This window comes from Salmo salar, chromosome 24 (assembly GCF_965601325.2).
Source record: "Salmo salar chromosome 24, fSalSal1, whole genome shotgun sequence".
Lineage (NCBI taxonomy): Eukaryota > Metazoa > Chordata > Actinopteri > Salmoniformes > Salmonidae > Salmo > Salmo salar.
The window spans coordinates 28,303,298-28,326,654 of NC_138314.1; the positions used below are offsets into that span (position 1 = coordinate 28,303,298).

Below are 23,357 nucleotides of genomic sequence, written 5' to 3' on the forward strand. Positions count from 1 at the left end.
GAGACAATTTATTATACAGTATGCCATTTAGATCTATTCTTTTACATCTACTGCCTTTTAATTTTTAATTTCTTAATATTTTAGAATGCCGAGTTGTCCTCTGGTGACCTGCTAGATGACTTGACAAACAGTACAGGGAGTTCCAGAGAGAGTTCCACAGATAAAGGGGATGCTGTCATGGTGAGTACCTTTGATAGGGAGTTAATTCCATTGTCATGTACAGTAGTTGATGTAAAGCCATGTGAGTCAGCCCAATTTAGACAAAAGCCACTGATTAGCCTGGTTTTAAAGTCTTTAATCTCTTTTGAATGATAGTGCATTAGGGGATAATGAGTCCTCACATGTGCTTTGTACAGGCTTCTAGTGTACCAGTAGTAACAGTTCTAGTAATCTATGCTTATGACACAATAAAAGGCAAATAAGTGACAGATGTAGTGGTTGGTTAGAGATATTGCCTGAACAATCTGGGAAGTGTATCATTGATGGAGGTGAGGTGAGGAAATTCCACTGATTTCTCATTTGTCCCCATAAACCCCTAGTTTTATTTTCCTAATGGGGAAGGCTGTGATTCATTAGAGTACTGGGAACAAGCCTGGTTCAGCGCCGGCCACTTCAGAGCAGTGTGTGTGTGCTGAAAGCAGCGCTGGCTTTGACAAATGCCCCATCAGGGAGGGATAAGGGGCTGCCCTGGCCCTGAGTCTCACACACTAGACTGCAGCTCACAAATACATCCAGAGTACTTTTACCAGCTGTCCTCAAAGGTCATTACCCACCGCGCAGGCTCTTTACTATAGGCTTAAAAAGACCAGGTGTATACTTCAGTATTAGCAGTGTATACTTATTATTTAAACATTGGACAAGACGTTTTCCTTATTATCGTTATGTTCAAGTTGACATTTCTTTGCTTTATTGAAATCTGGTTGTCCGTGGCAGTTCTAGACTTGATGATGCTCTGTTTACATGGTCTTTGTTAATCTGTTTTACGTACACAGGATGTTTGAGAAGTGCATTAAGGGTTTTCACTGTTTTCTTGAACTGGCCTTGCTTGCTGAGAGTCCTCAAATGCACAGAGTAACATACCTTTAGTATAACAATGATAGTTTCACCAGTCCATACCTGTCTTAGATCATCAGTCAACCACTAAATGGGGGGAAGTACTGAGTTGTATCTTCAACTCAAAGTGTTAAGACTTGCAGTCGGCCTTGTGGGCTCCACTTCACTTGTTGAGAGGTCAAATGACACAACATTTTTCTTGTCTGACCCCCATAATACACCCACAGGATGTGTACTCACTCTTTCCTTTTAAGATGAGCGATATGGGCCACAGAAGGTGCCGAAGAGCCTCTGGATCATAATTCACAAGTACTGAATCTCAGGATCAGATAAGGTCTATTTCCATTATCCATTACCTTACAACCTCTGTGCTGAAAGTGAAAGTGAGTGGGCTGTTGATCCAATGTCCATACTGTCACTAATACATAGGTTAACCTGCTAATGGACCACCATTAGAGGATTACTTTACAAAGGGCAATAGAATAAAAGGTGAGCTTGCAAGGACCATTTAGCACAAGTCAAGGCAAAATCTAGATCAGACATCAGCCCAAGAGCAATACCATTTACAACTTGCCAACTATTTCACCCAAACCACAACCTCATGACTAACAACCTTATGTGGTGTTTTATTACATTGTATCCCAAGTAGCAGGTTCCAAATAACATTTCTTGACTGTTCTGCCATTTATCAGCATATGAGATTGGGACATTCATCCACAGGTTTGTCGCTGTACTGCATGCATCCACCTATGGTAGCTTATACTGTAAGTCACATAATTGAAATGGCAAAAGGGAGGAACAAGAAAGAAGCAGTCATGACTCATGGTTGCCAAGCTACTGTACCTCACTAGTGAGCAGAGTAATTATGGCCCAGGCTTGTGGGAGTTCTGTTCTGAGCTGGTACTGTATCACACAGCTCTGTGTTCTCATCTCTCGTCCACATTTGCAGTCCTAGTCTATCATCTGCGACTTTGACCTCAGACCACTGAAACTTGTAATCATATTCACTGGGCTATAATTTAGTTAGCCAAATAAAAAAATATATGAGAAGAGAGGGAGGCGCTGAAAAAAGGGTTGCTTTATAACTAGCCTATTGTCTCCCATCTCTATTCACACGCTTGCTAAAATGTACATGACAAAAATGTGTTCTCTCACCTTATGTTTTAATAGAAACCACATGTCATATACTGCGGCCTGGCCTCGATGTGGTAAGTGTAGACAGCAGCTTATTCCATAGACAGAGGCTCTGGGAGCAGTTAACAAGCCTGTGTAGATTGGTGATGGGACTGATGCAAGTTCATTTGCTAAGGGATTTTCCTCTTATGTCTCCAGTCTAGTGAAAATGGGGAAACCTCAAGAGATTTTTCCCACTCTTAAGTAAAACATATTTGGTTTATGCTATTGCCATGGTTTCTCATTAATACCCATAATCCCTCCTTGTGGTCACTGCTGCTTTGATTCTGAATGCTGTAGGTCTCCAGATGAATCATTTTATTTAATCAAATTAGCCTCTGTCAGATCATTAGCTGATCATAGCTGTGGTTTTTTTATATATTACATCTGTCTCTGTGGCCTCTCTGTGCCATTTCAACAGCTCTGAAGTATCTTTACCAGCTACAGTATGTGTGTAATCCTTTCTATTTTACCACCAAGTTATCTCATTTACAGCTTGGTATCTTTAATCATACAACATTAGTGCATACATTCATGTCACTTAGTACAGGAAGTCTAGTGGTGGAAGTCCTAAGATCCACCTGGGCCTCAGCAGCCAAGATAGAGTGATGAGGTGATGGTCATCCATCCTCTTGTCCCCTGGCTTAGCCTGGCACACCCTATCCCAGCACACCCCACACCACCACACCCCACCCACCCAGCCACCCCATCCCACCCTACCCCCACCAATCCCACAACACCCACCCCACCCCACCCCCATCCTACCCCAGCCACCCCACCCCATCCCACCCCACAACACCACAACACCCCACACCACCACACCTCATCCCACCCAACCACCCAGCCACCCCACCACCCCACCCACCCACCCCATCCCACCACACCCCATCCCATTCTACCCCACCCACCCAGCCACCCCATCCCACCACACCCCACCCCAACCACCCACCCACCCAGCCAGCCAGCCCCCCAACACCACCACATCTCATCCCACCCACCTAGCTACCCCACACCACCACAACACCCCACACCACCACACCTCATCCCACCACACCCCACCCCAACCACCCACCCACCCAGCCAGCCAGCCAGCCAGCCACCCCACACCACCCCATCCCACCACACCCCATCATACCGCGCCCAGCCTCCCAACACCACCACATCTCATCCCACACCACCACACCTCATCCCACCACACTCCACCCCACCCAGCCCCCCACCCCATCTCATCCCACCACACCTCACCCACCTAGCCCCCCATCCCATCTCATCCCAGCCACAACCACACCACCACACCCCACCCACCCACCCATGCCACCCCACTCCATCCCACACCACCCTACCGCACCAAGCCACCCTACCCAGCCGCCACGCCACACCCCACCACACCCCATCCCAGGCAGCCAAGCCGAGCTGTGGGTGGGAGACTGGGAGTGGGAGCTCAGCCCAGGGTGTGTCTATGTGTTCCTGCTCATGGGGAAGGCACTGGGAAAGAGCACTGCATACTCTGCCTGGGAGGACTCCTGTGGACTAGGAGGGGTGTAGTAGGAGTGGTGCTCTCCTATTGTAATGTACTGTAGCCATGCAGTGTTTTACCTGGATACTGGGCTGCTTAATGCTGGATTCTTTCCTCCTTGGATTGTGTTTGGAGGGTCAATGGAGAGCATCTTACACGGTAGGGAACCACCAGACCATTTAGATACTGTAGGCAGAATTCACTAACTAGTTCATAGTTGTGATGATCAGGTTGTAGACTTTAATGTCAAACACATTTGCTGCTGTGTTGACTACAGTAACACTATTGTCCCCAGGTGATAAATACAGAACTGCTCAGGAATCCCACTGTTGTGATTGTGTTGATGTACTGCAGCACAGTGTATATGTTCATCCTGGTTATTAGCCCATGGTTTGTTTACTCTACGTCTATGATAAACATTGACATGCTTGTTTTTGCCTTAAAAGATTTTCTTTGCTGTTATTTAGTTCATCATGGGGTATTATACTTTAGCCAGAAGACAGAGACTCCTCTAAACAGATCCATATGAAGCAAGGTGCTTCATTGCCAGCACATGTGGGTACACCCTTAATAAACAAAGGTTTTCTTATGGCCTTGTAGAACATCAGAAATTCTGTAATCTGTAGTGATCTATCCTAAAAATAGAATGTGACAACAACAGAAGACACGGTATAGAAATTAAACTCACAGAACAAAGGGAAACGTCAAATATACATGCACCTTATTAATTCTAGGAACCGGGGACATATTTTGACCCCACTGTTGTACCTCCTCCCTGTATTACATCATGTGTTCACCCCCTTTTTACTCATCTGTAAATATCCCATTTCCCGCTCTAATAATTCTACTACAGGACACGTCCTCGTAACATCTCTGATGACTATATAAAGCTGGGGATGATGGAGTGTATTTGCCCAGCTGCATTTTTAGACACATGGCCGGTGAAGATCATCCTCATACCTGTGTCTAAGCCTTTGATTTATGGTCCTCCATCATAATGTACTGTTAGGTCAGCCCGTTGGATACAGATTCCCCTCTGCCTGGGTGCCAGTGAGCTGACCTTCCTTCAGGAATCTTTCACATGGTGCTCTGTCATACCAAAGTCTCTGGGTGACATGGTCTTTGTTTACATCTTCCAGTCTGACACGTAGCGATGACCTTGTCAGCTACACGTCATCCCCCTAATGAAACCATTTCCTGACTGCAGAATGCAGTCCCCATTCAAACCTCACTGCTACATGATACAGGAATGATGCACTCATCTCATCAGTCAACCATTGTTCAGGAAGCATACAAATAGCTAGATAGTTTATGTTTCATTTATATGTTAAATATGTTGAGCTATTACACAAATTATCTGTCAGCAGTGTTTTGTGTTTGTTTGCACTATTGGAAAAGTTAATTGTATTTGATGGATTTCTAATTCTTTGTGTGTCTAACTGGCAGGATGTGTTTAGAGATACATGCATGATTTCTGACTTTTTGTAAAGTATGAACTGTATTATGCTGAGATGAATACCAGGGATCCATTATTGCCCACTGCAGAGATCAAAGAGTCTGGACTACAGAGTACTGTATTCCCTGGCCACATGCTCACCTCCAGTTCACACCGTAGAGCAGAGCTCCAGCCCAGACCCAGAACCCCAGACACAGACCCCCAGACGTAGACCCCCAGACCCCACTCACTCACTGCTGCAGCCACTGGCAGTGGGACAAGTATAGTGTCTCTCTGTCAGATGTTAACAATGTATTTTCCCTTAGTGTTTCCATACGGCATCAAACCTCCTAAAGTAAGATTGTGCCTGACGTGTGCAAGGCTCTCACTAGCATTCTCATTCTGCTCAGCCTGGGGATGAAAGGCAGAGCTATAGGGAGGTTGAGGAGATTAGTTGGACAAATAGTTTCAGGCCCAGGTAGATCAAGTATCCGCTCATCTAAGAGAGATGTCACTGAGAGAGAGAGAGAGAGAGAGAGAGAGAGAGAGAGAGAGAGAGAGAGAGAGAGAGAGAGAGAGGCAATGCTAGCTTATTACAGATAAAGGCCCATTGTCTGCTATAGGAGAGGCCAGTGTGAGGTGGACTGAAGCTCTGCCACTCACCTGGGAGCAGTTATCTCTCTAATGTAATCCCAGTTTCTCTTTGAAGTTCATGGTCATTAGGCTCAGACTTAATAACCAATTTTTATACTTATGTAAGTGATGCACAGCATTATTTATAGTAAAAAATAACGAGTACTGTTTTTATATTACAGATGTAGGATCTTAATTTGAGTCACTTTACTACAGCAGAGAAATAATCCTGCAGCAACAGGAAATGTGAATTATTATGTAGATTATAAATAATGGTCATTACAAACTTTAGAAGCCTTTTTAAAACTCAAATACAGTATAAGTTTGCATTTTCTGCTGGAAAAATCTCAGCAACAAAAGAGTGATCAAATTAAGCTCCTACATCTGTATGCATCTTTTATGTTGAGGTGAAAAAAAGGAACATGTAATTGTGGAAATGTCTACCTATTTAAAGCTGTTTCAGTCATTTGTTGTAGTTCATTTGATGGAACTGTTTGTTAGAGATGTATCTGTTGTGGGTGAGTGATCATTCTAGACACTCTGTATAAGAGGGATCTGGTTATGTGGCTGCAACCATTAACCATAGTTTTCTCTTTCTCTCTTTGTAGGATCCCTCCCTCCCAGAAGGCAAGTCTCCTATCTCCCAGCACGCAGCCACCCTACAACAACAAGGGAATGGGTTTGTGGGAGTTGATGAGGCAGACCCCTCTATCCTAACCCGACACCACACGGATACAGGTGCCCGTGGCAGCAATTCCCCCTATACAGTCACTGCATTGGATGAGAACATCACCACAGATGCAGAAGATAGACCACAACATGACATCATCGACCTGGACTCCCCCGGCCCCTCCCCCAGCTTCCAAAGGAAAGGCTCTGACCAGAAGAGCCCATCCCAGTCTGGTCACCCTGACTCCAGTGTGCTCATGGAGGTGAACCTGTTGCCTCCTGCGGGGTCAGCAGTGGAGCAGGGAAGAATTAGTAGTGGCTCTCTCACACAGAGGAGCCAGGGGAACAGTGAGGGGGTCGGACAGGCTGGTTCTGACCACACAGGCTTGCTGACAGTGGCACCCAGTGAGGGTGATGTCATAGTCGGATCTGCCAACAAGATTTACAGGCTCCTGAGTGGCCCTCCAGGGCCAGTTGGCCCTCCAGGAGAACAAGTAAGAATCTCTTAGGGACAGTTTTTAGAGTTAGAAATGCTCATAGAGATATTTGTTTTCAAAACTCAGATCCTTTAAATATCACCAGGACTTAGAATCAAAGACAGAATCAAAGTCAGTGATTTCATAAAACCAAAGTGATTTTCTGAACACATGATTTTACAGAGATAGGAAGCAGAATAAACTGACATATGAGTGGGTGTCTTAGAATAGAGAATAGTCATCCATTTGTTCCTCCTGAGAAGTACTGTATGTCTTCACGGGTTTATTCAGCTATGGTTTTCTTGTAAAACAATGATATCTTTGTCTCTATTGGAAAATGAAAACATCAGTGGTTTAATAACTGTCTTTAATTTGAATTCAAATATTCCCCACTGCAGCTCACGTAATGCAAAAAAAACCTCCCTTTAATCTTTTGATTTTTTATTGCTTATAATTACAGGTTACGGAAATACTGTACAAACGTTGTGGTTAAATATACCCATATGACATGGACACAGACTGATTCATATGCATTCTACAAAATTACAGGAGAGAAAATAAACATCTCAAAAAGATGTGGCAGTAATATGCTACTGCAGACCAAAATGTACACTTTGCCACTGTTGCATCATCTTTAAGTTCTATTGCCAAACCGTGATCTTTGCCTGTTGTTCCAGTATTATTATAACTTCCTGTAAATATCTGTCCCTATGTTCACCACATTGTCGTGTTTACAGGGATGTGCAGGCAAAGAAGGCTATATTGGGTTCAAGGGAGACATGGTAAGGGAATAGATCACTGGTGAAATAATTGTTTTGAAAATGTTTCAGTAATGCTGCTGAATGATGAGTAAACCCCAAATGACTTATGGATGTAATTTTTATGGTAAGTACAGTATGTGAATGAGTTTTTTCAGTGTGTGTGTTGGTTCTATACAGATGAAGGATCTTAATTTCAGCCCATTTTCTACAGCAGTAAAATAATCCTGCAGCAACAGGAAATTTGAATTATTATGTGGATTATAATCAATTAAGATTTTTGTAGGGGTTGATACGTTTTTCGTAAGGGAAAATCGTCTAAAGTTTCAAAGTGGAAATTACAAACTTCAGAAGCCTTTTTAAACCTCAAATACAGTTTTATCATTCCTGCATTGCAGAACAGTTCTGCAACAGGGTGATCAAATTAAGATGCTACATCTGTACCTGTTGGGACTTGTACTTTGTTGATCACAGTGGTGTAAAGTACTAAAGTAAAAATACTTTAAAGTTCTACTTAAGTAGTTTTTTGGGGTGTCTGTACATTACTTTATTATTTATATATTTTAAAACTTTTACTTTTACTTCACTACTTACCTAAGGAAAATAATGTACTTTTTACTCCATACATTTTACCTGACACCCAAAAGTACTCATTACATTTTGCATGGCTAGCAGGACAGGAAAATGGTCCAATTCACACACTTATCAAGAGAACACCCTGGTCATCCCTACTGCCTCTGATCTGGCGGACTCACTAAACACAAATGCTTTGTTTGTAAATTATGTCTGAGTGTTGGCGTGTGCCCCTGGCTATCCATAAAAAATATATAAAAGAAAATGATGCCGTCGGGTTTGTTTAACATAAGGAATTTGAAATTATTTATACGTTTACTTTCAATACTTAAGTATAGTTTAGCAATTACATTGACTTTTGATACTTAAGTATATTTAAAACCAAATACTATTTAAATACTTTTTCTCAAGTAGTATTTCACTGTGTGACTTTCACTTTTACTTGAGTAATAATCTATTAAGATATCTTTACTTTTGATCAAGTATTACAATTGGGTACTTTTTCCACCTGGTTGACCATCACTCACTGTCATAGACTGCTCTCTTATCTCTGCTTTCCTAGGGATCTCAGGGTGTCAGAGGGCAGGAGGGCAGGAGAGGTGAGACAGGCCTCCCAGGTCCTCCAGGCCTACCCACCCTTTACCTGTGGAGGAACTCCCAGGAGGATTGGACTGACTTCAGGGTGAGATCTGTTCTGTCTGTCCAGTGTCCACCCATATCACAGCAGCCTGCCTGGGAGTATTATAAAACTTAATGTAACAATGCAGTTTTTGTGTATGTGCTGTGTTGTCAAAGAATAACTTGATCTCCCAGTTCACCTGGATATGCTTTTGGAGGCTATACAGTAGAGCAGCAGCCACCGCCGCCCACTGCCCTGGTTCAAATCAAATCAAGTTGTATTTGTCACATGCGCCGGATACAACAGGTGTAGGACCTTACCGTGAAATGCATACTTACAAGCCCTTAACCAACAATGCAGTTCAAGAAATAGAGTTAAGAAAATATTTACTAAATAAACTAAAGCAAATTTTAAAATAAAATCAATCAAAAAGTAACACAAGAAATGTATACTGCTCAAAAAAATAAAGGGAACACTTAAACAACACATCCTAGATCTGAATGAAAGAAATAATCTTATTAAATACTTTGTTTACATAGTTGAATGTGCTGACAACAAAATCCCACAAAAATAATCAATGGAAATCCAATTTATCAACCCATGGAGGTCTGGATTTGGAGTCACACTCAAAATTAAAGTGGAAAACTACACTACAGGCTGATCCAACTTTGATGTAATGTCCTTAAAACAAGTCAAAATGAGGCTCAGTAGTGTGTGTGGCCTCCACGTGCCTGTATGACCTCCCTACAATGCCTGGGCATGCTCCTGATGAGGTGGCGGATGGTCTCCTGAGGGATCTCCTCCCAGACCTGGACTAAAGCATCCGCCAACTCCTGGACAGTCTGTGGTGCAAAGTGGTGTTGGTGGATGGAGCAAGACATGATGTCCCAGATGTGCTCAATTGGATTCAGGTCTGGGGAACGGGCGGGCCAGTCCATAGCATCAATGTCTTCCTCTTGCAGGAACTGCTGACACACTCCAGCCACATGAGGTCTAGCATTGTCTTGCATTAGGAGGAACCCAGGGCCAACCGCACCAGCATATGGTCTCACAAGGGGTCTGAGGATCTCATTTCGGTACCTAATGGCAGTCAGGCTACCTTTGGCGAGCACATGGAGGGCTGTGCGGCCCCCCAAAGAAATGCCACCCCACACCATGACTGACCCACCGCCAAACCGGTCATGCTGGAGGATGTTGCAGGCAGCAGAACATTCTCCAGACGTTCTCCAGACTCTGTCACGTCTGTCACATGCTCAGTGTGAACCTGCTTTCATCTGTGAAGAGCACAGGGCGCCAGTGGCGAATTTGCCAATCTTGGTGTTCTCTGGCAAATGCCAAACGTCCTGCACGGTGTTGGGCTGTAAGCACAACCCCCACCTGTGGACGTCGGGCCCTCATACCACCCTCATGGAGTGTTTCTGACCGTTTGAGCAGACACATGCACATTTGTGGCCTGCTGGAGGTCATTTTGCAGGGCTCTGGCAGTGCTTCTCTTGCTCCTCCTTGCACAAAGGCGGAGGTAGCGGTCCTGCTGCTGGGTTGTTGCCCTCCTACGGCCTCCTCCACGTCTCCTGATGTACTGGCCTGTCTCCTGGTAGCTCCTCCATGCTCTGGACACTACGCTGACAGACACAGCAAACCTTCTTGCCACAGCTCGCATTGATGTGCCATCCTGGATGAGCTGCACTACCTGAGCCACTTGTGTGGGTTGTAGACTCCGTCTCATGCTACCACTAGAGTGAAAGCACCGCCAGCATTCAAAAGTGACCAAAACATCAGCCAGGAAGCATAGGAACTGAGAAGTGGTCTGTGGTCCCCACCTGCAGAACCACTCCGTTATTGGGGGTGTCTTGCTAATTGCCTATAATTTCCACCTGTTGTCTATTCCATTTGCACAACAGCATGTGAAATGTATTGTCAATCAGTGTTGCTTCCTAAGTGGACAGTTTGATTTCACAGAAGTGTGATTGACTTGGAGTTACATTGTGTTGTTTAAGTGTTCCCTTTATTTTTTTGAGCAGTGTACATAACAATAACGAGGCTATATACAGGGGGTACCAGTACTGAGTCAATGTGCAGGGTTACAGGTTGGTCGAGGTAATTTGTAAAGTGACTATGCATAGATAATAATCAGCGAGTAGCAGCAGTGTGAAAACAAAGGAGGGGGGGCAGTCTTATGGCTTGGGGGTAGAAGCTGTTAAGGAGCCTTTTGGACATAGACTTGGCGCTCCGGTACCGCTTGCCGTGCGGTAGCAGAGAGAACAGTCTATGACTGGGGTGAATGGAGTCTTTGACATTTTTTTGGGCCTTCCTCTGACACCGCCTATTATATAGGTCCTGGATGTCAGGAAGCTTGGCCCCAGTGATGTACTGGGCCGTTTGCACTACCCTCTGTAGCGCCTTACGGTCAGATGCCGAGCAGTTGCCATACCAGGCGGTGATGCAACCGGCCAAGACGCTCTCGATGGTGCAGCTGTAGAACTTTTTGAGGATCTGAGGACCCATGCCAAATCTTTTCAGTCTCCTGGGGGGGGGGAGGTGTTGTCGTGCCCTCTTCACAACTGTCTTGGTGTGTTTGGACCAGTATAGTTTGTTGGTGATGTGGACACCAAGGAACTTGAAACAACCGACCCGCTCCACTTCAGTCCCATCAACCACCTGGGGGCGGCCCATCAGGAAGACCAGGATCCAGTTACAGAGGGAGGTGTTTAGTCCCAGGGTCCTTAGTTTAGTGATGAGCTTTGTGGGCACTATGCTGTTGAACGCTGAGCTGTAGTCAATGAACAGCATTCTCACATAGGTGTTCCTTTTGTCCAGGTGGGAAAGGGCAGCGTGGAGTGCAATTGAGATTGCATTATCTGTGGATCTGGTATGTGAATTGGAGTGGGTCTAGGGTGATGGTGTGAGTCATGACCAGACTTTCAAAGCACTTCATGGCTACAGACGTGAGTGCTACGGGGCGGTAATCATTCATTTAGGCAGGTTACCTTCGCTTTCTTGGGCATAGGGACTGTTTGAAATTACAGACTCGGCCAGGGAGAGGTTGAAAATGTGAATACACTTGCCAGTTTCAGCACATGCTGTTTTTTTTAACCTTTATTTAACTAGGCAAGTCAGTTAAGAACAAATTCTTATTTTCAATGACAGCCTAGTGGGTTAACTGTCTTGTTCAGGGGCAGAACGGCAGATTTGTACCTTGTCAGCTCAGGGATTCAATCTTGCAATCTTTCGGTTACTAGTCCAACACTCTAACCACTAAGCTACGCTGCCACCCTTTGAGTACATGTCCTGGTAATCCATCTGACCCTGTGGCTTTGTGAATGTTGACCTGTTTAAAGGTCTTGCTCACATCAGCTACGGAGAGCGTGATCACACAAATAAACCAAATAATTGTTATTTTGTTAAACATTTGGTTTTCAGTGTGTGAATAGTGTGGATTTGACAGTGAAATGCTTTTGTGGGTGATGATATGTTTGCTCTGTGTTATTTCCCTACAACATTTATCACTCCAGATTTGACATCTTCTATACAATATTTAGTCGCAAGGTTCAGTTTGATTACATTATTTACATAAAATAATTAAATGCTTTGTTTCTTGAATAAAGTTGATTGCTGCAATTTTGTAAGTGCATCAACGTGGCAGATAATTTACTGGAAGTATATTTTAAGGATCAATGAATTTGTGACACAGCATAAAAGTTGTATCTTATAATCATACACACATACACAAGACTAGTATGGATTTTATACACAAGAGCCACCTGTATCTCATATTCAAATGGATACGTTGTATTCAAACTTTACTTTCTTGAGTCGTGTTTTTCTCCCACATAAACATCTTGATGTGTGATTAGATTAGGCAAGTGCATGTTTTTCCATATGTAATGAAAATGTAAACCTAGGCAGGTTTTTATAGACTCAAGGCCCTCTGTGATCCTTTGGGGGTAAAACCTGCTTCTATTTCAGGGCTGGCTTGTTTAGTCCTTTCCCCCAGTGTTTTCTAGCTACAGCCTTAAAGCCTGTTTGGATGGCCACAGCTGAATGAGACTGAAACAGGTCTCCAGCTCCATCAGGAGCACTCTGATGTAGCTAACTACAGTAATGAGGCTTGATGTGTCAGCGGAGGGAGTATTGTAACTGAAAGTAGGATGCAGTAGGATGCAACGGTCAGCCCATCTGCTCTGGATTCCCCTCTCTCTCCAGTGATTAAAGGCCCTGAGCTGTGTGAATGGTCTACAGTGTTGCTGGCCGCTGGGAGCACACTGGGGGCTCTGACAGCCTATTAACCCCCCACTCACCCTCCAGCGTAGCTAGGCCAGTCTGTGGAGACCCAGGTTTAGGGGAGGTCCAGGCCTCTCATCCTTTCTGAGCTTCACCTTAACTGGGCATGCAAGGCAAGCCTTCTGCCCTGGGGAGAAGAACCTGAACTGGAGCTCTGGGCCAAGACAAACACTACCCAAGCGGAGGCAGCCAAGGCGGTTTCATATAACCAGCGGCCCTATGTGTAATTCTGTGGGAGTCAGTTGCCTCCAACTTCCCCAGCCCACAGCATACAGTGACAGCATGCTCTGTGCCAATGCCACATCCCTTATCTACCATCTGAGCAGGCAGGGAGACTGCATGGGGCTCTCAACACTTTGCCCTTATTTCATTTGGCTGCATCTCAATGTAACGACCGTAAGTGTTACAAGAAATTATGGTTGAGATTTGACCTTGAGCAAACAGTTGCGTGTTTCCCTCTCAGCAGTATCTGGGTGAAGTATCTGGCACTTATTCCATATAATGTAATAGGGTTGCAGTAGAGCCTGTATGAGCCCAAATCTACCTTGGAGCTTAACACATCTGTTCTCCGTAAAGAAAATAACTACAGTACCGTTCCTGCCATTATATACAGGACAGCAGAGTCTGCATTACAATATAGTTTTAACACGCTGTTGTTAGCTAGAAATGGGGAAGTGTCGTAAGACAGGTTTCGTTCACATGATGTAACTACTCTCCGTCCTATATTATGCCAATGACCTCTGCTTGTTTTTTCCAGCGATCATCCTTCTTCCATTTGCTGCGTGCAGGCTGGCCTGTAAGTATCACAACTCAGTCATGTGTGCCAACTGCACTACAGTGGATCAAAGATGCTGTGTGTGCCTGAGTGTGTTACTGATGGACCTCTTCCTATTAAATCCTCAGACAGAACCGGGACCTACTGGACCGATAGGGGAAATGGGCAAACCTGGCCTACCAGTGAGTGATATATCCATTTACTGTACACTAATCACAAATAAACTATGGTCATATGCCCTTGCATGAACTTATCAATGCAAAGACATTCATGCAAGTGTAGGTGACGTTGGGCTAGTAACTGAAAGGTCGCTGGTTCGAATACCTGAGCCGGTGAAAAATCTGTCGATGTTTCACTGCACCTATCCTGTGTATGTGACAATAAAACAGGTTTTTATTTTTTTCTGCAGGGCATTCCTGGAGATCCTGGACACAGAGGAATGCCAGGACACAGGGGAGACATGGTAATCTTAACAATACAACTAGCAACTTGTTATACAAATGTTCTCCTAGTGGTTAATGTACATTCAAGGCTCAGTATTGTCTACCATCTGAGATCTCCTAGTCTTCTCTGAGGTTTTGTTCTAAGCAGCTAAATGTATGAATCATGCCTGGTGTTATGTCTGTGCCAGGGTTACCCTGGGCCGAAGGGTGTGTCAGGTCGAGGCGGGACCTGGGGCAGAGATGGCGGGCATGGCCTGGATGGACAGCCAGGGCCACAGGGATTCCCTGGGCTTCAGGTAACACCAAAGACATTCACATGATACATTATTTACAGTCAATCTATACATTTTAACTGAGTAAAATCAACTCATACAAGACCAGATTTGAATAGAATGAAACAAGAAAGAAAGTATGGACCTCTATGACTGTAATGGCATGGCGGTGGTTTCTATTTCAGGGTCCTACAGGCTATAAGGGAGAGAATGCTCCTCCAGGGGAGAGAGGAGATGAGGTGAGAATACCAGTGTAAGGTACAGTACACTACATGTCTGTATGGCAAAATGTCAGATTAGTGCAGGGAAGTGGCTGTCAAACAAGCACCCTTCTCCAAACTGTGCCTATGGTCAGATCTCACAGTTCATACACTATACCCAGTCAGTGGAAACAACCAGCATGACTGTAGGTCCAGGAGCTTTTCCTGACCACAGAACCTGGAAAACCATCAGACAGGCTCTAGTAATAAGCCGTCATCATCTAGAGTCTGTTAGTTACTGTGTTCTATTCTCCTGTTATGATGATGACCGATTCCACATTTGTGTGTGAAGCTGCCTGGATCCAAACATGCCTCCAGACACCAGCTGGTGGCACTAGGGGACACCACAAACCCCATGGTTATACATGTTGGTTTATAGCAGGGGTCTCCAACCCTGTTCCTGGAGAGCTGGCCTCTTGTAGGTTTTCACTCCAAACCGAGTTGTAACTAAACTGGTTCAGTTTATCAACCAGATAATTATTAGAATTAGGTGTTCTAGATCAGGGTTGCAGAGAAACCCTATAGGATGGTAGCTCTCCAGGAACAGGGCTGGAGAGCCCTGGTTTATAGTAACATCACTGGCATGTCTCCTGTGTCTCTCTCCTCACTGAACTACAGGGTTTCACTGGTGAGACAGGTCCATGTGGAGACAGAGGGAAGACTGGAGAGAAGGTCACTTTTTAAATATCAACATTTCTACTCTTTAAACCTTTTTTATTCTCAAGGTGGAAGTAGGCTGATGTTGTTCTGCACATGTCCACAAAGTGTTATTGCACTGCCCTCTAGTGGATGGAAACATCAATGGCTGCTTTGCTCAACACCAGACCTGGTTTCTTTTCAACTCATCCAAGCCTGTTTGGAACATGCTTCTGTTTTTTTGCACTTTCACTATCAAAGGCATACTTAGAATAATTGTATATATTATATTAAATATATTAATTCACTTTTCACGATCATGATCGTCTGTAGCCTATGCTTATTAATGTAGTTTTCCCTAAGTGTAGACATATTTCTTGCTATGTTCTCCAGGGTTCTAAAGGAGAGCCAGGGGAACCAGGTTCTGTTGGCTTACTTGTGAGTAGAACACTTTTATACTCTGGCCCTAATTCAGCTCTCAAATGCTGATAAGTGCTGATGCATTGACTGTACTGTGGGTAATACAGATGTGGTTTATTAAGCTTGTGCATCATACAATAACTGTTTTAATTTCAGGGTCCGGTTGGTAAAAGAGGAGTCCAAGGGTTTTCAGGGCCACTTGGGCCTCAGGTAAGACTTTGAATAACAATCAATAATCCTAATGGAACACAACTGTGTTACAATCCATGCAGCCACACTATTTGATGGTGAGGTGTTCTAGATCAGTGGTTTCCAGCTCCAGTCCTCCAGTACCCTCAACAGCACACACGTTTGTTGTTGCTCTGGACAAAAAACAACTTATGCAGGTGTCCCTATCTCTTCTGTTTTTCAGGGTGATTCTGGGTATGATGGCGCCCAAGGTCCACTTGGGCCAATGGTGAGTGTAGGAGTATCATGCAAGCTCTGACGGTTACTATCACATCTACCTACTTTACTGCCGCAGTCAGAACACACTTGACAAATCAGTGCAGACGTACCACTTGCACAGGAAAACAATGGATGTTGTTTTTTTATGTTTGCATATTCACATATGTACTGTATGTGCCCAAACAGGGGGCTCCAGGTGTGACTGGTATGATTGGAGCACAGGGGGTGAACGGCTCAAGGGTCAGTATACTGTATTTACCAATGCACAGTGGATTGATGATTGATTGGCACAGACCAAAATTGTGTAGCTGGTGTCACGACTTCCACCGAAGTCGGTCCCTCTCCTTGTGCAGGCGGTGTTCGGCGGTCGACGTCACCAACCTTCTAGCCATCACTGATCCATTTTTCATTTTCCATTGGTTTTGTCTTGTCTTCCTTCACACCTGGTTCCAATCCCATCAATTACATGTTGTGTATTTAACCCTCTGTTTCCCCTCATGTCCTTGTCGGAGATTGTTTGATTGTATATTATGTGTTGGTGCGCGACGGGTTTTGTACCCACTTTTTATTATTTAGTAATTTTGGTTTTGGAGTTTTGTGAAGCACTGATTAAACAACTCCGTTTATACCAAGTTCGATTCTCCTGCGCCTGACTTCCCTGCCACCAACACGCACCCATTACAGCTGGTCTGTACTCAAAAAGGAGATTCAAGGTTTCTATTTGGTATTTATTTCATTCAGGAGTGGGTAGATAGACAAACATTTTGGCCAAAGCCTTCAACAGTGTCATCCTCCTAAGGTGAGCTCATTAAGGGTAATGACAAACAGGTGCATTCATATGTGCTCTCCTGGAACAGACACACATTTCTTATTTTGCCAGTCAAGTCCAGTAAAATCAAATTCTTATTTTCAATGACAGCCTAGGAGCAGTGGGTTAACTGCCTTATTCAGGTGCAGAATGGCAGATTTTTACCTTGTCAGCTCGGGGATTCGATCTTGCAACCTCTCAATTACTAGTCCAACGCTCTAACCACTAGGCTACCTGCCACCCATCAATAAGGCATCTAAATATACAATACATAATCTAATATCGAACAAGTAACTTTCTTTAATGCATTGGAAAAACATCAATGTCTATAAATAGTTACAGGAAAATAGGAATTAACAGTAGAAGCTAGGTTCAGAACCCCCCTGCAACAAGCAGCCTAGTCACAAAAAAGCCACCAAATCCAACTCCACATTAAGTCCACCTGGGTATAGTGTGCGTAATGTGAAATTCCAAAAGGACTCTCTCTGCAGGAAAGTTCTTTCAATATTGCCACCTCTACGTGTAGCCCGAACCTTTTCTATACATAGTTCTATGGCCCGCTTCCATAAAATGTCTGGCAACAGGAGAGTGCGGACCAGCTACACAATTTTGGAATTCTATTACATTTTGGTCGACGCACCTGAGCGCAGTGGTCACAACAACTTTGATTGACATAGACTGCATGGTATTTCATTTTATTTGACAATTAATGAAAAACAGCCATGTACAGTAACATCATCCTGTGTAAGGGTTTGTCCTTCTGCTGTGTTCCACACAGGGAGAAGCAGGGCCAGATGGACCAGTTGGCCGTAAAGGGCCCCCAGTATGTCTCTTTGTTTTATTTCTGTCATTGAGACTTCCTTTTTTCTTTCAGATATTTGTTCAAACTGAACAGTCATTCTTCTGTGTATTGTTTTTCTCATAGGGTCCCATAGGATTGTCAGGACAGAGAGGCTCTCCTGGACTTCAAGGAATCCAAGTAAGCAGGGGAGGACAATTTTAGTCCTTGAGGCCCACATTATTAGACAGATAATGATCATTTTGCGCAAAAAATAAAACTAAACTAGTTATAAAGTCCCACTAAGCTAAACATTTGTGGTGGGAAAATATATAATATCACAATATTTTTTGGGACGTTATTATATTGATATTTGACTCCAAGTATCAATTTGTAAAAAATATTTGAATATATATTTGCTTCTGTAGGTGGCGTTAGCTAGCTCTTGTCGGATGTACCTGCGCCAAAACTCCTGTATTTTTCATTCAAAAGCTTGTTCTCCATTGTCTTTACGCACAGAACACAAATATAAACGCAACATGTAAAGTGTAGGTCCCATGTTTCATGAGCTGAAATAAAAGATCCCAGACATTTTCCACACACACAAAAAGCTTATTTCTCTCAAAGTTTGTGCACACATGTGTTTACATCCCTGTTAGTGAGCATTTCTCCTTTGCCAAGATATTCCATCCACCTGACAGGCGTGGAATATTATATCACAACACAATGCCACAGATGTCTCAAGTTTTGAGGGAGCGTGCAATGGCATGCTTACTGCAGGAATGTCCACCAGAGCTGTTGCTGCCTGAGAATTGAATGTTAATTTCTCTACCATAAGCCGCCTCCAATGTAGTTTTAGAGAATTTGGCAGTACGTCCAACCAGCCACACAACTGCAGACCACATGTATGGCATCGTGTGGGAGAGCGGTTTGCTGATGTCAACATTGTGAACAGAGTGCCCCATGGTGGCGGTGGGGTTATGGAATGGGCAGGCATAAGCTAAAGACCATGGACAGAATTGCACTTTATCAATGGCAGTTTGAGTGCACAGAGATACCGTGACAAGATTCTGAGGCCCATTGTTGTGCCATTTATCCGCCTTCATCATCTCATGTTTCAGCATATTCATGCACGGCCCCATGTCACAAGGGTCTGTACACAATTCCTAGAAGCTGAAATTGTCCCAGTTCTTCCATGGCATGTCACACCTTCAGCATGTTTGAGATGCTCTGGATCAACGTGTATGACAGCGTGTTCCAGTTCCCACCAATATTCAGCAACTTTGCACAGCCATTGAAGAGGAGTGGGACAACATTCCACAGGCCACAGTCAACAGCCTGATCAACTCTATGTGAAGGTGATCTGTCACGCTGCATGTGGCAAATGGTGGTCACACCAGATACTGACTGGTTTTCGGATCCACGCCCCTACCTTTTTTTTTATGTATCTGGGACCAACAGATGCACATTTGTATTCCCAGTCATGTGAAATCCATAGATTAGGGACTAATGAATTTATTTAAATTGACTGATTTCCTAAATATGAACTATAGTATAACTCAGTAAAAAAAAAGAAAAAATTGTTGCATGTTGCGTTTATATTTTTGTTCAGTATAAATAGTGAGCCAACATATTTTTCGCAATACATATTGTATCGGCACCTAAGTATCGTGATATTATCGTATTATGAGGTCCCTGGAAAATCCCAGGTCTACTAAAAATGGACCAGCCCATCTGTCATTTGCCCGAAATTCCAGATGGCCAGTCCGCCACTGCAAGTAAGACATGCCAGCAAATTTGCACAGCAAATACACAGGCTCTGTGGTTATAATATTCACTTGATCCTTATGCGTTTTGATATACTGTGTCAGCAAAATAGGTGAAATTATATGATTATAGATTCTCATTTTCAGTTCATACAATAATAGCACTGGTGGAAATCTCAATGTTCCTGCCAGCTACAGTAGATCTAGGAGGTTACTTGTTTTCCTGGTATTCTCTCAGTAAATGTCCAGTTGAGTTTGGGGCTATCTGTTTAGTTTTTGGCATGGTCTAGTCCTAATGACTGCTCCTGCACACCGAACGCTGGCTCCTGGCAAGCAGGGCAGACAATGGGGCTCTCCCTGAAGCCTAGTAAGACAGTGGTGTAGATGTGAAAACCTACTTTTAAAATATCCATCTCCTGGCTAGTCTCAGTCTAGTGAAATATTAGCCATATCCAGACGGCCTCATAACCATGTGGTTCAGATCCTGGGACAGGCCTTATAATTATATTGTTCATTATTGCAATCATACTGTCTGATGACTTAGATGTACTTTATGAACTATTTATAAACAGGCTCTGACATACACAATGTGTATGCATACAACTGGTCTACTTGCATATAGCCTCATCATACGTCAACATTTTATTTTGCTGAAACAGTATTGAATGTTCTCATGTATTTTGTTGTCAGGGACATCCAGGGAGGTATGGTCTTCCAGGTCAAAAAGGTGACATGGTAAGTTTAGTCACGTTCATCTTCTGTTTAATAAAATTAATCTCTTGTCAAAACCCACATAGGCCCAGTCATAAATCAACCCCTGCCTCTATCCCCTAGACACTTGCTGATGGCACCTGGTAGGACTTGGTTTAGTCTATTTGATTATGTTTGTCTATCTCTGATTCCTTAAAGGGTGAAGTGGGGCCAGTGGGCATGAAGGGTTTACCAGGCCTTGAAGGGCCCATGGTGAGTTCTTTGTGGATGAGCAGCACATTACTCTACATTTTTATTTGGATAGACATGTGGCTGCAAACACGTTTTGGGATAAAACATAAACAGCATTCTGCATGTCATAATCAACATGCCAATATAGACTATCGTGAAAACTGATTATAAAAGCTGTTTTAAAACTGGGTCATCAGAATAAAAAAGGTTTATTCGCCAGCTTTGTTGTTTGACTTATGGCCGCACTGCAGCAATAAAGTTCTTTAAAATCACAAATCTCCATGTGTCTTGCATCTCAGAACTGACTACAACTCTGCCAGCTGGTATTTTACTCACATGTTTTAGCTCCTGGTTTTAGTTCAAGCTCTGAAACAACAGAAATGGAAAACATATTTTGGATATGGCAATCTGTTTTACAGGGGTTTCCTTATTGGGATGAGGGCATACCTATATTTACTCTTAACATAGTATATAGTAAAAGGGTCCCCACTTAATCTCACCAAACAATGGGCCTGACATCCGATCTAGCTAGATACACTGGGATACACTGTAGTGTAGAGGATCTAAAGCATCTGTGTGACTTAATGAGTGAAACAAATCCACGTCACTGTCTCTCTACCTCCTCTCCTCTCTCTGTCTATGTATCTGTCTGTCTTTTAGGGGACTGCTGAAATTCCAGGTCTGAAGGGGGCTCCAGGTGGCACAGTAAGATAGTATATAATTATTATCTTGTTTATTAAACAGGAGTGACATTTTTAGAGAGGAGTGAGGCTCTATTCTATGAATCCTATCTGAGCAGATCTGACTTTTCCTATAGGGCTTCAGAGGACTAGATGGAGACAAAGGAGATGCTGGACCCAAAGGAGACAGGGTAGAGACTTGATTATGGGTTTGGAAAGCCTTTTCTTGGATGCAGTAGTACAAGAATCATGACTATCACAAAGGTCATGTTCATGAAGATCTCGTAAAAAAGAAAATGTTTATGAAAACCTTCATATCATATGGTGTTCTGATACCGTTAGTATTTTTTTCCCTCAGGGTTCTGTTGGTGCGTCAGGGATCCTAGGCCGTCAGGGTGAGAGGGGTCAGAGTGGCCTCTCAGGCCTTCCTGGTGTCAGAGGTCAAGCTGGCCCCCAAGACATTCCGGTAAACATCAGGGTGACACCTGCTATTCACAGCCTTTATTAACATACATTAATAACACTCTCCCCATCTTCCTACTGTACCTCTTCTGCCGTTACATACTGATACATGATTCTTTTAAAATGTATGAAGGATTATGTTGGATACCTGTAGTTTGTGTTTATGAAATGGCACAGCTCATTTGAACCTTTGATGAGAGAGGCTCTGATCCCTTTCTCTCCCATGCAGGGTGAAGACGGAGAGGTCGGCCTCCAGGGAGTGGTTGGAAAGGAGGGGTCAAAGGTCAGCAGAGTTTATCACTGTCTGGTGGAGTGATTACAACAAACTAGAATTACTTTTTTTTTCCTGAGGGAACAACTAGAGCTCTTCTGTTAGACCTCTCCTTTGTTCTAGTCTACATGCAGCTGCATTCAATGAGCCAATATTGAATGGCCAGCTTCCCAAAGATGTCAAAGTCTTATAACCCGAGTTTCAATACAATACAATATAATACTGACAGAGTTATGTCATGCCATATTCTTGTATCACATGCCATAATACAGACTCATAATCTTAATTTTGAATGTCTCTCTTTGTTTCCACCTAAGGGCCACAGGGGAACTCCAGGCCATAATGGGAAATCAGGACCTAAAGGACCCAGGGTAACTGTCTCCTAAAATATAGTGTTTCCCAACTCCAGTCCTCAAGTACCCCCCAATAGTAAACATTTTAGTTGTAGCCCCGGATAAACTAATCTGATTCTACTCATTGAGGGCTCAATGACTAGTTGACAAGTTGAATGAGGTATGCTTGTTCGGGGCTACAACAGAAATGTGGGGTACTGGAGGAGTGGAGTTGGGAAACACTGCTGTAATAGATCATCTTTGTAGATACATTTCTATACCCTCTGCTGGAAGATGTTGTTGGGACTGGGGGAATAATCACATTCTCCCTCTGATATCTTCTATTTCCAGGGTCGTACTGGACAGCCTGGTCTTTTTGGTATACCTGGAATCCCGGTAAGAGAACAGTATTCATTCTCATATGAATATTACTTGACAGACAATCCTTGATGAATACTGTAGCTATAGTAACAATCAGCTGTCCTTGTTGTGTGTGATATGTATGCCAGACGTGTTTGTGTCTATGTCTGTGCGTTATGTTGCAGGGTTTTAGAGGCCTCATTGGGACTGAGGGTGCAGAAGGAAAGCCTGGTACACAGGTTCCCATTTTATAACTTTTAATTTTTTTAATATCACTTATTAGGATTTTCTACTGACTCCTTATTGTCTACTGTGCATTGTCAATGCAGTTCCTTGAACAGGTACTAACCCAACTATTTCAATCATTATTGATAAGTAGGTTTCAGGATAAGTTCTGTGTACAGATAGATAGATAGATAGATAGATAGATAGATAGATAGATAGATAGATAGATAGATAGATAGATAGATAGATAGATAGATAGATAGATAGATAGATAGATAGATAGATAGATAGATA

The 23,357-nt window shown here is 43.5% G+C and overlaps 2 protein-coding genes across 2 annotated transcripts in view; both read left to right on the forward strand.

Annotated features, from left to right (window-relative positions):
- LOC145863930 (uncharacterized) overlaps nt 1-3,771 on the forward strand; it is a 35,961-nt gene extending 32,190 nt beyond the window's left edge. Inside the window, exon 6 of the mRNA XM_082968381.1 lies at nt 3,307-3,771. Coding sequence (XP_082824507.1) covers nt 3,307-3,771 — 465 coding nt within the window. The remainder of the gene's footprint in view (nt 1-3,306) is intronic.
- On the forward strand, nt 83-23,229 carry LOC145850492 (uncharacterized). The gene is made up of 24 exons (XM_082968620.1): nt 83-180; nt 6,419-7,737; nt 8,849-8,968; nt 13,944-13,982; nt 14,090-14,143; nt 14,371-14,424; nt 14,593-14,700; nt 14,862-14,915; nt 15,555-15,608; nt 15,966-16,010; nt 16,149-16,202; nt 16,405-16,449; nt 16,626-16,679; nt 18,026-18,070; nt 18,173-18,226; nt 20,482-20,526; nt 20,701-20,754; nt 21,394-21,438; nt 21,551-21,604; nt 21,772-21,879; nt 22,105-22,158; nt 22,464-22,517; nt 22,830-22,874; nt 23,024-23,229. Exons 2-24 carry the CDS (start codon nt 7,666-7,668, stop codon nt 23,090-23,092), a joined length of 1,380 nt encoding a protein of 459 aa, XP_082824746.1. The 5' UTR covers nt 83-180; nt 6,419-7,665; the 3' UTR covers nt 23,093-23,229.
- Nucleotides 23,230-23,357: the final 128 nt, after the last annotated feature.